This window comes from Lampris incognitus, chromosome 3, assembly GCF_029633865.1.
Source record: "Lampris incognitus isolate fLamInc1 chromosome 3, fLamInc1.hap2, whole genome shotgun sequence".
Classification (NCBI taxonomy): Eukaryota; Metazoa; Chordata; class Actinopteri; order Lampriformes; family Lampridae; genus Lampris; species Lampris incognitus.
The window spans coordinates 117,781,454-117,799,030 of NC_079213.1; the positions used below are offsets into that span (position 1 = coordinate 117,781,454).

Below are 17,577 nucleotides of genomic sequence, written 5' to 3' on the forward strand. Positions count from 1 at the left end.
ACAGTACAGTAGTAGAGACCTGAAATAACAGCAAACAGTGATCCTGTTTATCTTATATTGTGACAGTACAATAGAAGAGACCTGATATAACAGCAAACAGTGATCACATTTGATGAGTATTATGAGAACGATAGGAAAGACATGAAGTAACAGCAAACAGTGATCCTGTTTATCGTATATTGTGACAGTATAATAGAAGAGACTTGAAATAACAGCAAACAGTGATCACATTTAATGAATATTATGAGTACGATAGGAAAGACATGAAGTAACAGCAAACAGTGATCTATTTATCGTATATTGTGACAGTACAATAGAAGAGACTTGAAATAACAGCAAACAGTGATCCTATTTAATGAATATTATGAGTATGATAGGGAAGACATGAAGTAACAGCAAATTGTAATCCTATTTATCATATATTGTAACAGTACAATAGAAGAGACCTGATATAACAGTAAACAGTGATCCTATTTAATGAGTATTATGAGTACGATAGGAAAGACATGAAGTAACCGCAAACAGTGATCCTGTTTGTCGTATATTTTGACAGTACAATGGAAGAGACCTGAAATAACAGCAAACAGTCATCATATTTAATTAATATTATAAGTACGATCGGAAAGACATGAAGAAACAGCTAACAGTGATCCTATGTATCGTGCATTGTGACATTACAATAGAAGAGACCTGAAATAACAGCAAACAGTGATCCTATTTATCGTGTATTGTGACAGTACAGTAGTAGAGACCTGAAATAACAGCAAACAGTGATCCTGTTTATCTTATATTGTGACAGTACAATAGAAGAGACCTGATATAACAGCAAACAGTGATCACATTTGATGAGTATTATGAGAACGATAGGAAAGACATGAAGTAACAGCAAACAGTGATCCTGTTTATCGTATATTGTGACAGTACAATAGAAGAGACCTGAAATAACAGCAAACAATGATCCTATTTATCGTGTATTGTGACAGTACAGTAGTAGAGACCTGAAATAACAGCAAACAGTGATCCTGTTTATCTTATATTGTGACAGTACAATAGAAGAGACCTGATATAACAGCAAACAGTGATCACATTTGATGAGTATTATGAGAACGATAGCAAAGACATGAAGTAACAGCAAACAGTGATCCTGTTTATCGTATATTGTGACAGTATAATAGAAGAGACTTGAAATAACAGCAAACAGTGATCACATTTAATGAATATTATGAGTACGATAGGAAAGACATGAAGTAACAGCAAACAGTGATCTATTTATCGTATATTGTGACAGTACAATAGAAGAGACTTGAAATAACAGCAAACAGTGATCCTATTTAATGAATATTATGAGTATGATAGGGAAGACATGAAGTAACAGCAAATTGTAATCCTATTTATCATATATTGTAACAGTACAATAGAAGAGACCTGATATAACAGTAAACAGTGATCCTATTTAATGAGTATTATGAGTACGATAGGAAAGACATGAAGTAACCGCAAACAGTGATCCTGTTTGTCGTATATTTTGACAGTACAATGGAAGAGACCTGAAATAACAGCAAACAGTCATCATATTTAATTAATATTATAAGTACGATCGGAAAGACATGAAGAAACAGCTAACAGTGATCCTATGTATCGTGCATTGTGACATTACAATAGAAGAGACCTGAAATAACAGCAAACAGTGATCCTATTTATCGTGTATTGTGACAGTACAGTAGTAGAGACCTGAAATAACAGCAAACAGTGATCCTGTTTATCTTATATTGTGACAGTACAATAGAAGAGACCTGATATAACAGCAAACAGTGATCACATTTGATGAGTATTATGAGAACGATAGGAAAGACATGAAGTAACAGCAAACAGTGATCCTGTTTATCGTATATTGTGACAGTACAATAGAAGAGACCTGAAATAACAGCAAACAATGATCCTATTTATCGTGTATTGTGACAGTACAGTAGTAGAGACCTGAAATAACAGCAAACAGTGATCCTGTTTATCTTATATTGTGACAGTACAATAGAAGAGACCTGATATAACAGCAAACAGTGATCACATTTGATGAGTATTATGAGAACGATAGCAAAGACATGAAGTAACAGCAAACAGTGATCCTGTTTATCGTATATTGTGACAGTATAATAGAAGAGACTTGAAATAACAGCAAACAGTGATCACATTTAATGAATATTATGAGTACGATAGGAAAGACATGAAGTAACAGCAAACAGTGATCTATTTATCGTATATTGTGACAGTACAATAGAAGAGACTTGAAATAACAGCAAACAGTGATCCTATTTAATGAATATTATGAGTATGATAGGGAAGACATGAAGTAACAGCAAATTGTAATCCTATTTATCATATATTGTAACAGTACAATAGAAGAGACCTGATATAACAGTAAACAGTGATTCTATTTAATGAGTATTATGAGTACGATAAGAAAGACATGAAGTAATAGCAAACAGTGATCCTATTTATCGTGTATTGTGACAGTACAATTGTAGAGACCTGAAATAACAGCAAATAGTGGTCCTGTTCAGTAAATGTTGAAGAGAGCATAAGCTGGGTTTATGCTCTGGTTTATGCTCTCAGAAGTTGGACAGCTGGAGACTTTGTTTTGCTATGGGAAAAACGCCTCCCATATCTTCTCCCTCCACTGAATGCACCACCTGTGCCATGCTTAGCCAGAAAAATTACAGAGCTTGAAACAAGAATCTCTATGCTCTACCAAATACAAGAGGACAAAAACCTTGTTGAAAACTGATTGCTGCTTCCTAAGCTGATGGCACGGAACTGGCTGACAACCAGAACCAGGGACATTAAATGCATTGCGAAGCAGCTTTCAGACATAATGAGCCCCACACCAGTGATTATACGGACACTATTCCCTTGTCCAGCCCAAACCTGCATGAGACCGACACCGTGACGGAGCTGGATATGTGCTATTGGCTAAACCGGGGAGCAAGACCAAAGAACTGTTCTACCCCCGCAGTGTCAAACTCTGAGCTCTGAACAGACGTTGTCCGGAGTAAAAGAAGAGTCAGACACAACAAACACAGTTCCACTAATGTCTCACCAGAGGTTCAGCTGGAGAACAGGTTTATTGTTTGGATGAGCTGTCTGTCAGTGAGCACCATGGTAATGCCAAAGCTAGCATTAGCACTGCTAGCTCAGAAGCTAACGCCGAGACCCATGCAGCCACAGCCCATAATGCAGCTAAGCCCTTGAGGAGCATCTCTCAGTGGAAACTGGAGGTAAACAACAGATCAGTAGCTGCTAAAGCAAATGTCACATCATCAAAAAAGACAGCATCACAGCAGAACATGCACCAGACATTCGACGCCACCTATCTCCCACTTACAATGCCGTCCTTTCATCTCTACCCAGGACACTCAAAAGCTTAGCCTCCAAGAACAACAGTCGGTTGCTAACGGCTCCAATGACTCATGACCACTGAATGGAGCACTAACGAAGTCGAAACTAACACCTCCAACGGCTGTCGTTGCTATACATCGGAACACAAAAGAGCCATTGACATCAATAGCTCTGATAATGACTCCAAAGAGGATAAATATCTGAGTTTCATCACCAGCCAGTCAGACTAGCTTGGTCTAGTCAGAAAGGCACAATGAGAACTATGACACATCACAGACACACTCCATCATGACACATGAAGGCCTTAGGCTGAAAACTGGACAAGTAGTTACATACACAGATAGTGGAAGTGGCCAAGCACACACTGAAAAAATCCTCAGCTGCACAGGAAAGGCCACTAGACTACACAAAAACTGGTACAACATGCAGAACACTGAACCTGAGGAAATTGCTGGTCCAACATGGTCAGTTGACCTGGGACGAGTACATAATTTTCAGCTGTTTCCCTCTGAGCATGACATGTTAGGTGCTAACGGCCATGAAGAAGACATGCTGATCATGAATGATGATGCATTCATGTCTGCCTGACCTCAGCAGTTGGAAAAAAAGAATGATGTGTTTGAAGAGGTGAAAGATGAAGGCCGGAAATGCATCTCTATGAGGTGGGTATGCACAGTCAAGGGGAAACCTGGTGGTGTTATACCTAAAACTAGATTAGTTGCAAGAGACTTTGAAGAAATGAATGCTCAGGAGCTTCCAAAAGACTCACCTACATGTGCCTCAGAGTCTCTGAAAATGATCATGGCTGTTATATGTCAAAAGGAATGGCAGCTGAACTCCATGGACATTAAAGCAGCCTTTTTACAAGGTAAAGACTTAACCCGAAATGTCTACATCCAGCCTCCCCAAGAAGCTCAGAGCAAGGGAACTCTATAGAAGTTAAGGAAATGTGTCTATGGACTAACAGATACTTCTCTGTTTTGGTATAATAAAGTGAAAGACACTATGCAGCAGTTGGGAGCCACTGTGTCAAAAGTCGATCCAGCAGTATTCTACTGGCTGGATGACTCCTGCAATGTGATGGGAGTCCTTGCTTGTCATATGGATGACTTCATCTGGGGTGGTTCAGGAATGTTCTCCACAACAGTCATCCCTCTCTTGAAAGCTGCTTTTCAAGTTGGATGTGAAGAACACAACAGCTTCAGCTACATTGGAATGGAGGTTCACTCTGTGAAGGATGAGATACAGGTGCAACAGAGTCTGCACATAAAGAATCTGCAACCCATTCCTGTGGACCCCACCAGAGCCACACAGAGAGAGGCTCCTTTAACAGACATTGAAACTGACATGCTAAAATCGAAGTTTGGACAAATATTGTAGGTGGCAAGGCCGAGTAGACCCGACATAATGTGTGACATATCCATCCTGGCATCTAGCACAAAACATGCTACTGTTCAGACCCTGCACTGTGCAAACAAACTTATCAGGAAGCTGAAATCAGAAGAGGTGACATTAAGGTTTCGGCACTTGGGAAAAGACAGCTCCCTGAAACTGGTGGTGTTCAGTGATTCCTCTATAGGAAACCTTCCAGATGGAGGAACTCAAGGTGGACACCTAATCATGCTGATGGGAGAGAATGGAAAATTCTCACCTCTAAGCTGGCAGTCAAAAAGGATCAGGAGAGTTGTCCGAAGCACTTTAGCAGGAGATACTTTGGCCCTTGCGGATGGCATTGACAGTGCGGTTTTCTTAGCCACCCTCTACTCAGAGCTTACCACAGGTGATTGCACACATAACAATTTGCCCATTGTATGTGTAACAGACAATCACTCTCTTCTTGATGCTGTAAGATCCACCAAATCAGTCACAGAGAAGAGACTCTGCCTTGAAATCAGTAGTGTTAAGGGGCTCATCCACTCTGGGACTATCCAGCAGATCATGTGGTCAGCTACCAAGGAGCAGCTTGCCGACTGCTTAACAAAGAAGGGGACATCTGCATTCGTTCTGCTGAGGGCTCTCAGCGAAGGTGTATGGGAACTTAAAGGTGAAAAAGACTAGACAACAGACTTTTTTGTAAAATAAAACTGTAGTCATTAAAGCAGCAGCTTCAAACCTGGTTATTAAAGGTTAAAGAAAAACAGCTTATCTGTTAAGGGTTAAAAAGAAGTTTAATTTTTTGGACTGTGTTTATATTTAAAGAAAAAAGGGGCGTTTGTTAAGTGCTATGTTATTCACTGCATGTGTGTGAAGGTGGGCGGGTTTTTGGTTGGTGAAAGCGAATGTGAAGGTTGTTGCTGTTGAGCAGAGTTGCAGTAAAGTCTTGGAAAGTACATTTGTCTTCATTGTAGTTATTGAACAAACAGTCCCCATTTTAGGGAAAGGAATTTAACATTTCAGCCACTTGCTAGCATTAAATACATGGCTTTCCTCCGCATGCATTGCTGAAAAACGGAACTTTATTGACAACTTCAACCTGTTCTGCGAGCAACGACACCATTTCAGAATGGATGAGGTTGAAGAGTGGAGGTTCACATGCTTACTGCCAACCTAACCTACAGCCTCAAGCACCTTACTTCTGGTATTTGGAAAGGGTCATGACAATTTGGGAAAAGTAGAACAAACTTTTCTAGCCAGGACAACACCATGGATATTCCCAGCCCTCCCCCGCCCTTACCTCGCCTGTCAGAGATATCTCACACAAGCTACGGATGCAGATACAAGGGATTAATGAGATGCTCCTATGGGGCACCAAAAAGTTCCTGCGTATCCAAGAAGACCAAGGGCTAGCTTGCTGCAGTCAGCATTACAGGGCATTCTGACTACTAGGACCGACTGGGTCCCCCCTCCCATTTCAGCAGCTGATGTCTCCCTTTACTTACTGGATATGGACCCACTGCTGCTGATACAGCCCCCCCCCCCCCAGAAAATGAGGGGCAGCTCCAAGGTCTGCAATTCCTGTTTTGACCAGCTTCAGGAAGAACGTACTGAAAGCACACAGCTACTTTATCTAATCTGCGTCCTGTTGTACACCAGCATCCACAGCCTGTCTCAAAAAATTGGGCAGATGATACTCTTAGCACACTAAATGTAGCATTACTAAACATCAGGTCTTTGGATGGAAAAACATTTTTAATGAATGATTTTAACATCAAGAACAATCTCCATTTTATGTTTTTAACTGAAACTTGGTGAGACCAAGATAACGGCACAACTGTTCTTATTGGGTCAATCCCTGCCAACTTCTGTTTTGTAAGCAAAACCAGACAGCATAAGAAAGGAGGTGGAGTAGTCCAAAGGAGTTGAATCAAGTGCAACTGGACTTGGTATATATCCGTGAAGACGTTTCGCCTCTCATCCAAGAAGCTTCCTCAGTTTGTGCCTTTCTGACTAGACCAAGCTAGCTTGGTCTAGTCAGAAACTGAGGAAGCTTCTTGGATGAGAGGCGAAACGTCTTCACGGATATATACCAAGTCCAGTTGCACTTGATTCAACTCCTTTGGATAACCATGACCTGGGTGAATGAGAACATTCACAGACAAGGTGGAGTTGCCATTTTGTTTAATGAATCGCTTCAATGCAGGAAGATATCTTGTAAAAATTATGCTTCTTTTAAATATGTGGCTTTTCAGTTGAATTGCTCTTCTCAAGTTATATTTTTAAACATCTATAGTCCACCAAAATACAATGCAAACTTTTCTGATGGACTGACTCAGCATATAACGGAGCCCACACACACCAAGGGTCACACTCTGGACTTAATTATCTCCAAGGGTCTGAACATTTCCAAAGTTGTGGTGACGGATTTTGCTCTCTCTGATAATTTCTGTGTTTTCTTTGAGAGTCCTATCTCGATGCACACAAATGTTCAAACAGATAAACACAAAATGGCACCAGTGAAATATTTATTCAGGCTTTTTCTTCCAAACCCACCCTTTCTTGGGTCTCAGTCAATGAGCTTGTAGAAATTTCAATTCTGAAATTATAGATGTTATTGATGCCATTGCACTCACTAAAGTTAAGGTGTTCTCTGGTAAGAAAAGATCTCCATGAAGATATACCACGCTGGTCAGAATAGAAAAACAGTGTTGTAAAGCTGAACGCAGGTGGGAAAAAACAAATTTTACTGTTCATTATGAGATCTATAAAGAGTGACTGCACATTTATAATTTGGAACTGAGAAATGCAAGGCGGCCATACTTCTCTGACATCATTGCTAAAAACAATAATAATGTGTGTCCATTGTTTGCTACTGTCGACAGGCTAACAAACCCTCCTGTGGCAGGAGCCTCTGAATTTCCATCTACCAGGGCCTGCAATGAATTTGCTTCCTTCTTCAATGAAAAAATATAGAAAATTAGCCAGGCACTCAGTGCCTCCGTACTGGGTACATGGTATGTGTTGTCCCTGTGTCCACCTCAAACCAATTCATATAGCATGACCAATTTCATCCCATCAAGCATAAAAACTTGGAGGATATAGAATGTCTGAAATCCTCCTCCTGCTGCCTTGATATTCTGCCAACAGGCTCTATCAAAAATGTTTCTAATTGCATTGCTTCAGATCTTCTACAAATTGTGAAGATGTCTCTTCTCTTGGGTTTCTTCCCACAGGCCCTGAAAACTGCAGTCACCAGGCCACTCTTAAACGAGTATAATTTAGATACTTCACTAATGAACATTATATGCCCACATCAAACCTCCCGTTTCTAAGTAAAATCATTGAAAAAGACGTTTTCCAGCAGCTAAACAACTTCTTAACACTAAACTGTTTTGATGTCTTCCAGACAGAATTTCGACCTCACCACAGCACTGACACTGCTCTTTTTAAGGTCTTTAATGACATCCACTTAAACACAGACAGTGGCAGAATCTCAGTCTTGGTATTATTGGATCTCAGTGCTGCATTTGACATGGTCGCCTGCAACATATTAGTAGACCGATTGGAAAACTGGGTGAGACTTTCTGGCACAGCACGGTTTGAATCCTACTTAAAGGACAGCGACTACTTTTTATCTATAGGTAATTAAAAATCTGAGTATACAAAAATGATGTGTGATGTTCCCCAAGGCTCTATTCTAGAGCCACTTCTGCTTAACGTCTATATGCTCCCACTAGTTCAGATTAGGAAAAACAACAACATTTTGTGTTGTTATTCTTTGTTAAGTACATTGAGAGAGCTATGAAACGAGGTATGAAATTCCTTGTATGTGCAAACCTGCTTGGCCAGTAAGCATGATTCTGTTGTGTTACCATAATTATGCAGATGACACACAGATTTACATAACCATATCACCAGGAGACTATAATCTCATACAAGCTCTGAGTAATTGAACAAATCAACAACTGGATGTGTCAGGATTTTCTTCAATTAAAAAAAGATAAAATGGAAGTAATTGTCTTTGGAGCCAATGAAGAACGATTAAAAGTTAGCACTCAGCTACAATTGGTAATGTTAAAAATAACAAACCAAGCCAGAAATCTTGGTGTAGTTATGGACTCAGAGCTGAATTTATATAGCCACATTAAGATAATTACAAAGTCCGCCTACTGTCACCTGAAGGATACTAATACCTTACTGAGACCAACACATGGATCACATTACTCCAATCCTGAGGTCTTTACACTGGCTTCCTGTCTGTCAAAGAATTGATTTTAGGGCGTCCAGCTGGTGTGGCGGTCTATTCTGTTGCCTACCAACAAAGGGATCGCCGGTTCGAATCCCCGTGTTACCTATGGCTAGGTTGGGCGTCCCTACAGACACAGTTGGCTGTGTCTATGGGTGGGAAGCGGGATGTGGGTGGGTATCCTGGTTGCTGTACTTGCGCCTCCTCTAGTCAGTCTGGACGCCTGTTCGGGGGGGAGGGGGAACTGGGGGGAATAGCTCGATCCTCCCATGCACTATGTCCCCCTGGTGAAACTCTTCACTGTCAGGTAAAAAGAAGCGGCTGGTGACTCCATGTGTATCAGAGGAGACATGTGGTAATCTGCAGCCCTCCCTGGATTGGCAGAGGGGGTGGAACAGCGACCAGGACTGCTCAGAAGAGTGGGGTAATTGGCCAAGTACAATTTGGGAGAAAAGGGGGGGGGGATTTTTAAAAAAAAAATTATTTTAAAACTCTGTTCTTGGTTTATAAAGCGCTGAATCGTTTAGGGCCATAATACATTTCTGATCTTCTACATTGTGAACCATCCAGACCTCTCAGATTGTCTGGGACAGGTCTGCTTTCTGTCCCCAAAGTCAAAACTAAATATGGAGAGGCAGCATTCACTTTTTATGCACCACATATCTGGAGTCAAAGCGAGTGAAAGTAAAGCACATACCTGGAGCAAACTCCCAGAAAGCTGCAGGTCTGCTGCAATTCTCACTTCTTTTAAACCAAGGCTTAAGACTTTACTGTTTGCCGCTGCCTTTTATTAAATACAATTGTAAGCTTTTGATTATCATCTTACACTGCACTTTACCTTTTACGCCATCTTTGTATTTGTTTTTAAATGTCTTTTTATTGCCTTATGTTGCTTTACATTTGTCTTAATGCCTTTTATTTTTTATTTAAAGCACTTTGAATTGCCCTGCTCCCAAAACATGCTTTACAAATGAAGTTGCCTTGCATAACCCAGCCTTAAAGCATCACTTCATCACACATTAGAGACGGAGAGAGAGAGAGAGAGACGGAGATTTTTTTTTTTTTAAAGTAACTTTTATTTTTTTTTAAATACAATCATATTCAAACCACAAGCAAATAAATGAATATTTAAAAATAAAAAGTAAATCACATCAATTCTCCAGAAAAAACAAGTTGGTTGTCTTTTACTGAGCACAACACATCTCTATAAGCCCAGATAACACTGAATTGCTGGATATCTTTCATTTCCCTGTAATAAGAGATGGAGAGAGAGAGAGAGAGAGACAGCGAGAGAGCACGAGAGAGAAAGATGGAGAGAGACAGAGAGAGAGGGCGAGAGAGAGAGTGGCTCTTAAATAAAGAGAAGCTAAATTAATTCTGTTTTGTGTTAGAGGATGAAGGTTGATGTTTCCTTTATAGAAGGATGGAGATGCCTCACACATATCTAACCCTCATCGAGACACAGGCAGGAGAGTTTGTGTGTGTGTATGTGTGTGTGTGTGTTGTGTGCACACGTGCACGTGTGTACGTGTGTGTATGTGTGTGCATGTAAAGATGAACACAGCTCCCCTCATCAGACGCTCAAGATGCCCAAAACAATGTTTGACATTTATATATGTTAAAGTATTTATTTAGTAATTTATTTGCACACTCATATTCCAGTTCAGTAAATGAAATTTTATAATCAACCTCTATCCGGCCTGACTGAGGTTTCATATGACCCTCCAAAGATGCAGGAACGCTGACAGTATCAGCGGGATGCTAATGAAGGGCAGTTGCTCTTAAAAGGAATATTTTGCAAAGGTGCAACAGGGGATCAGGCACAGGACAGCCATTACGGAATAAAGCAAGTATTAGGGAAAAGGAAAATGCGAAGTGCAAAATTCAAACTTGAAGGCTACTGGTAAAGGAAATTACTTAAAATGTGCATTCCTGCTACATAGACTTAAAGCAGAACAGTATTCCTTCCTTAGGATCCAAGCTCGGACTGCAGATTTCCTTCTCTGTTTAACTCCTTCTACTCATTTTTTTCATTCATGACCTTCTCTCTGCCTCCCTCTTTCTTCTGTAGAATGAAAATGGGGGTGTCCCAGGGTCCTGCCTCCCCCCTAAAGTCCTCCAGAGTCCCAGCATTCTCTGCTTCTGCTGCAGTCAAAAGAATCAGCCGAAGTCCATCCTCGTCTGCCTCCAACCTCAGGAAGTAAGCATCACTCCCACCTCCCATCAGTAACCCTCTATCTCTCCTCCGGTCCTCCTTCTGCTGCTGCCCACCTCCTTCTGCCTTATCTCTTCTCCTCCTTTTCTCGTGGTTGGTTCTTATTGCTTCTTTACTGTCCAGATGAACTACTATCTCACCATTTCTCTTTTTTTCTCTTCTTTTTTTGTGGCCGTCTCATTTGTCTGACAGCAGTGTTGTCTGTCTGTTATTATCCTATCCTACTATACAGATAGTACTCAACCTGTTCTATTACATAGCTACTAGTATACACTGATGAGCCAAAACATTATGACCACTCACAGGTGAACCAAATAACATTGATCGTCTCCAAACAAGGGCACATGTCAAGGTCTGGGTAGATTCGGTGGTGTGCGAACAATCAGTTCTCGTAGTCAGCATGTTGGATGCAGGAGAAATGGGCAGGAATAAAGACCTGAGCAAGTTTGACAAGGGCCAAATTTTTATGGCCAGTTGACTGGGTCAGAGCATCTCTGAAACAGCAAGACTTGTGGCGTGCTCCCAGTCAGCAGTGGTGAGTACCTACCGACAGTGGTCCAAGGCGGGACAAACCACAAACTGGCGACAGGGTCTTGGTTGCCCAAAGTTCATCGATGTGCGAGGGCAACGAAGACTATCCTGTCTGGTCTGAATCGACAGAAGCTCTACAGAAAATTTTAATGACAGTTACAGGTCCATCTCCAGCCACTGAGGGTGCACAAGCCACTGCATTCTTACTGCCAGTCCCAAGCCCAGAAAAAAGGGGAAGGTTGCATCAGCGAGGGCATCCAACATATTTGCCAAATCAAATAAATAAATAAATCAGATTTCTGCACCAGGTAAGTTGAGGCCCGGGTTACCCAACGACCGCCACCAGTACTGTTGGCCAGCAGGGTGCCGGTTGAGACTATGCTACTGTTGGGCAAAGGAGAAGGAGAAGGGGAAGGCATGTCCAGAAGCAAGCAGCGGGGGAGAAGGAAGGGTAGGAGTGTGGAGGTGAGAGTCGGAAACTTGAATGTTGGCACTATGACTGGTAAAGGGAGAGAGCTGGCTGATATGATGGAAAGAAGAAAGGTAGATATACTGAGTGTGCAAGAGACCAGGTGGAAGGAGAGTAAAGCCAGTAGCATCAGAGGTTGGTTCAAACACTTCCACCATGGTGTGGATGAGAAGAGAAATGAGATGCGGGTAATTCTGATGGAAGAGTATGTCAAGAGTGTGTTGGAGGTGGAGAGAGTTTCAGACATAGTGACGAGGATGGAGCTGGAAATCGAAGGTGTGATGATGAATGTTATCAGCATATTTGCCCCTCAAGTTGGGTGTGAGATGGAAGACAAAGAAGTATTCTGGAGTGAGTTGAATGAAGTGGTGGAGAGTATACCCAAGGAGGAGAGAGTGGTGATTGGAGTGGACATCAATGGGCATGTTGGTGAAGGGAACAGAGGTGATGAGGAGGTGATGGGTAGGTATGGTGTCAAGGAGAGGAATGTGGACCAAAGTGGCGAGTTACAATTACATCTGTGCCGACATTAACTAGACATGCCAATAATGCTTAAAATTTAATGAGAAAATGATCTGACACAGCAGATGTGGTTGTCAAGACGTTCAGATCAGAAACAGCTATCCCTTTAGATAAAACCAAATCAAGGGTGTTACCACTGCAATGAGTTGACTCTTGGAACAAACTGAGTGAACCCAAAAGTATCAACTAGTGCCAGAAAGGCTTTACTTAGAGGATCAGCAACCTTGTTCAGATGAATATTGAAATCACCAAGAATTAGAATCTCATCAGAGTGAGTAACAAGGCCTGAGATAAATTCCTCAAGAAACAGTGGGTAGGGGTCAGGAGGTCGACAGATCATCACAATCTGGACTGAGCAGAGTCTGTTCGTGGCTGAGGGAGATGGACTTAGAATAAGAATATCAAAAGACTGGAATTTAGATTCAAGTGTAGAAGTTAAGTTAAAAAGACTTAAATGATAAGGCAGGGTGTCCAGGTGGCATGGCAATCTATTCCGTTGCCTACCAACACTGGGATTTCCGGTTCAAATCTCCGTGTTACCTACGGTTTGGTTGGGTGTCCCTACAGACACAATTGGCCGTGTCTGCGGGTTGGAAGCTGGATGTGGGTATGTGTCCTGGACTGGTCGCTGCATTAGCACCTCCTCTGGTTGGTCGGGACGCCTATTCGAGTAGGAAGGGTAACTGGGGGCAATAGCGTGATCCTCCCACGCGCTACGTCTCCCTGGTGAAACTCCTCACTGTCAGGTGAAAAGAAGTGGCTGGTGACTCCACATGTATCAGAGGAGGCATGTGGTAGTCTGCAGCCATCCCTAGATCACCAGAGGGGGTGGAGCAGAGATCAGGATGGCTTGGAAGAGTGGGGAAATCAGGGTGGCGCAGAGATCAGGATGGCTTAGAAGAGTGGAGTAATTGCCCAGATACAATTGGGGAGAAAAGGGGGGGGGAATCCCAAAAAATTTTAAGGCGACAGCCCCATCTTATTTGCCCAAGCTACATGGGCATAAGAATAGTCAGGTGGGGAAGCTTCATTTAATGGAAGGAAAACATTTGCTTTCAGCCACGTTTCACTTAACCCAATCATATCAAAACTGTTCAAGACTCAGGTAATTTATTAGTAAGGCTTTAGTAGATGGTGATATGATATTTATTAAACCAAATTAGAGAATTTTGTGGAAGTGATCAGTAGTAGGCAGAACTTAAAAACTACCAATAGATGAGATATTAACTGGAATTAGACACCTTGTATTATTAGTTGACAATTTTTAAGACCTACACTTTGAACAATGTGTGGTCACACTTTTGATAACATTTGATGTTTGGTTCTGTAGATTATTAGGTACTTCGTTGCACATTTCACCACCACCAGTGGTAGGAATGATTATTAGATTATTGTGACTCACACATTTAGGAGAGGAGAGCTTGGGAGCAATACAGCAGGGTAGGGAGACAGTCTCAATGTTATAGACCAAACTGCCAGTCTGATAATCTATACTATGAGAGATTTCCTAACTAAACATATTAATTAAACTACTTGACTCCACATCCACTCTAGATTTAAACATAGCAGGCTCTCTAATCACCTGCAACCTGCTGAATGATAAGTCCCTAGTGTCAAACTAAATGTAGACAGTTATCTATATTGCTAGAGAAAAGAGCGGCGCTGTCCCCAATAGGGTGAATGTCGTCCGCTTTCAGCAGGTAAGGGCGGCTCCAGAAAGGACAGTTAGCAACAAAACCGAATCCCTGTTCATTACAATAATGAACCAGCCAGCGGTTCGTTGAGGTGAGTCTACTGTACATCTCATCATACCTCTCACAGGTAAGGGACCAGAGACAATTAATCGATGCCAACACATCTTTCTGGCAAACTTAAGCATTCTGACTAGGCTGGCTTTTGTGATCTCTGATTGCTTCATCCTAGCATTATTGGTGCCGACATGAATAACAATGTTGCTGAAAGTAGTGGTGCTGTGTGCCTGGGTTCCCTAACTGTCCCTCCGTGATGCCAGCACCCTAAGATTGCCCTCTATGGTGGAGACTCTGGCTCCGGGTAAACAGGGAACCGAGGCTGGCGAAGCTAATCTGATATTGCGGGTAATGGAGTCTGCTATCACTAGCGTGCATTGCTTTACTCTGTCGACAGGAGCGGGAGAGGCACGCTGGCTGGTAGGACTACCAACAGGGCTGGTGGGGCTGGTGAGGGGCAAAAACCGGTTTGCAGTCAGAGGAGGTGACTGCAGACCTGGCCACACGACCGATGGCTTACTCTTGCGAGCCTTCCCACGCCGACAAAAAGAGACAAACTCCACAGCATCGGCTACAAGTCTGAGCTAGTACTAACAATAGCAGGTCTACTGTCAGGTCCGGGGTTAAGGCTGTCTGCAGTCTAACATAATCCCAGCTGAAAGAAGCTGCTCTAATTCACTGACACGTCTCTCTAGTAGAGACAACCTGTCTGTAACTACAGAACAGTCACCACACACCATTGTCTTAACGAGGCTGCTTTGACTGCAAATGCAATAGAGCTAACTGCTAAGCTAGGCTAGTAAACAGACCAGGAATGAAAGGCTGCCCTCTAACACAAGAGTCGTTTTGGAAAGAAAGCTAGAGAATCTAGCGAACTAAGCACAGAAAATAGCAAAATCAGTAGGACAAATGAAGAGCCTAGAGCAGAATATAGAGGAGAAGAGAGTAAGAGAATAAACAGCCATTATCGATCTCACAGTGTTGAATTTCATAGAAGTGGAAATCAGAAACAGCTCTTTCTCTCCTTTGCTTTTTTTTTTTTGCAAAAGAGCAAAGGTTCTCCAAGGCGCAAAGGAAAAAGGGAGAGGAGCTTTCTTGAAGAAAATGAGAGAGAAGGTTGGATGATGTGGGGATAGTGAATCAGGAAGTATGGTGGATTAGCAAGGATAAAGTGAGGGCAGCTATGAAGAGGATGAAGAGTGGAAAGTTGGTTGGTCCAGATGACATACCTGTGGAGGCATGGAGATGTTTAGGAGAGATGGCAGTGGAGTTTTTTATTAGATTGTTTAACAAAATATTTGAGAGTGTGAAGATGCCTGAGGAGTGGAGAAGTATACTGATACTGATTTTCAAGGATAAGGGTGATTTGCAGAGTTGCAGTAACTACAGATATATAAAGTTGATCAGACACAGCATGAAGATATGGGAAAGATTAATAGAAGCTAGGTTAAGAGGAGGAGAGGTGACGATGAGCGAGCAGCAGTATGGTTTCATGCCACAAAAGAGCACTACACATGTGATGTTTGCTTTGAGAATGTTGATGGAGAAGTAGAGAAGGTCAGAAGGAGTTATACTGTGTCATTGTGGATTTAGAGAAAACATATGACAGGGTGCCAAGAGAGGAGGTGTGGTATTGTATGAGGAAGTTGGGAGTGGCAGAGAAGAGTGGTGCAGGATATGTATGACGGAAGTGTGACAGTGGTGAGGTGTGTGGTTGGAATGACAGATAGGTTCAAGGTGGAGATGGGATTACATCACGGATCGGCTCTGAGCCCTTTCTTGTTTGCGACGGTGGTTGACATGTTGACGGGCAAGATCAGGCAGGAGTCTCCGTGGACTATGATGTTCTCGGATGACTGTGATCTGTAGTGAGAGTAGGGAGCAGGTTGAGGAGAGCCTGGAGAGGTGGAGGTATGCACTGGAGAGAAGAGGAATGAACGTCAGCGGGAGCAAGATGGAATACCTATGCGTGAATGAGAGGGAGGACAGTAGAATGGTGAGGATGCAAGGAGTAGAGGTGATGAAAGCATATGAGTTTAAATAATTGGAGTCAACTGTCCAAAGTAACGGGGAGTGTGGAAGAGAGGTGAAGAAGAGAGTGCAGGCAGGGTGGCGTGGGTGGAAAAGAGTGTCAGGGGTGATTTGTGACAGAAGGGTACCAGCAACAGTTAAACGGAAGGTTTACAAGATGGTAGTGAGACCAGCTGTGTTATATGGCAGGGAGACAGTGGCACTGACAAAAAGACAGGAGGTGGAACTGGAGGTGGCAGAGTTGAAGATGCAAGATTTTCATTGGGAGTGACGAAGAAGGACAGGATTAGGAATGAGAGGGACAGCTCAGGTTGGACAGTTTGGGGATGTACTATCTTGAAACTTTATAGTATTACTTACCTAGAGGGAGCTCTAGGCTCCAGGTGTTTTACCTGTCCAGGTAGTCTATATAAAGAAGAAGAAGATGAGTGTGCCTGTTCTCTCTTTTGTTTGTTGAATCTGCCAAAGACAAGTAAAGCTAAATAAAGGTGCTTCTGGAGTCCTGAGTCTTCATTAAAGTTTTTTGGATACACTGTTATATGGGTGACAAGGATAATCTGGAGCGTATCAGCAACCTAACCAATGTGCACTGATTGAGTGATTGTTGGAGACTCCAGTAGGACAAAAGACTTGGTGAAGGGGGGAAGACACGTGCAGGTGAGATGGCAACAATTGGAATGCTGCCACAATTTGATTCAAAAGTGCAAGCATAGGAGGAATACTGTGAAATTATGGAACATGTCTTTACTGCAAGTGACATTGAGGATGAAGGTAAGAAGAAATCCATAATGCTCAGTGTGGTGGGTGCACAAACCTACAGTTTGATGAAAAACCTCCTAAGTACAACAAAGCTTGGAGATAAGACATTTGCACACTTGGTAACTTTATTAAAAAGCCACTTTAACCCCAAACCAAGTGAAATAGTCAGAGATTTAAGTTTGACTCCCACATAAGAAAGCCCACTGAATCTGTTGCTGAATTAAGGAAACTAGCACAAGATTGTAATTATGGAGAGACATTGGCTCAGATGTTACGACACAGGCTG

At 42.2% G+C, this 17,577-nt stretch overlaps 1 protein-coding gene across 1 annotated transcript in view; it reads left to right on the top strand.

Annotated features, from left to right (window-relative positions):
• The window catches only part of cdc14ab (cell division cycle 14Ab), a 207,255-nt gene that overhangs the window by 80,173 nt on the left and 109,505 nt on the right, over window positions 1-17,577 (top strand). Inside the window, exon 15 of the mRNA XM_056276949.1 lies at window positions 11,088-11,216. Coding sequence (XP_056132924.1) covers window positions 11,088-11,216 — 129 coding nt within the window. The remainder of the gene's footprint in view (window positions 1-11,087; window positions 11,217-17,577) is intronic.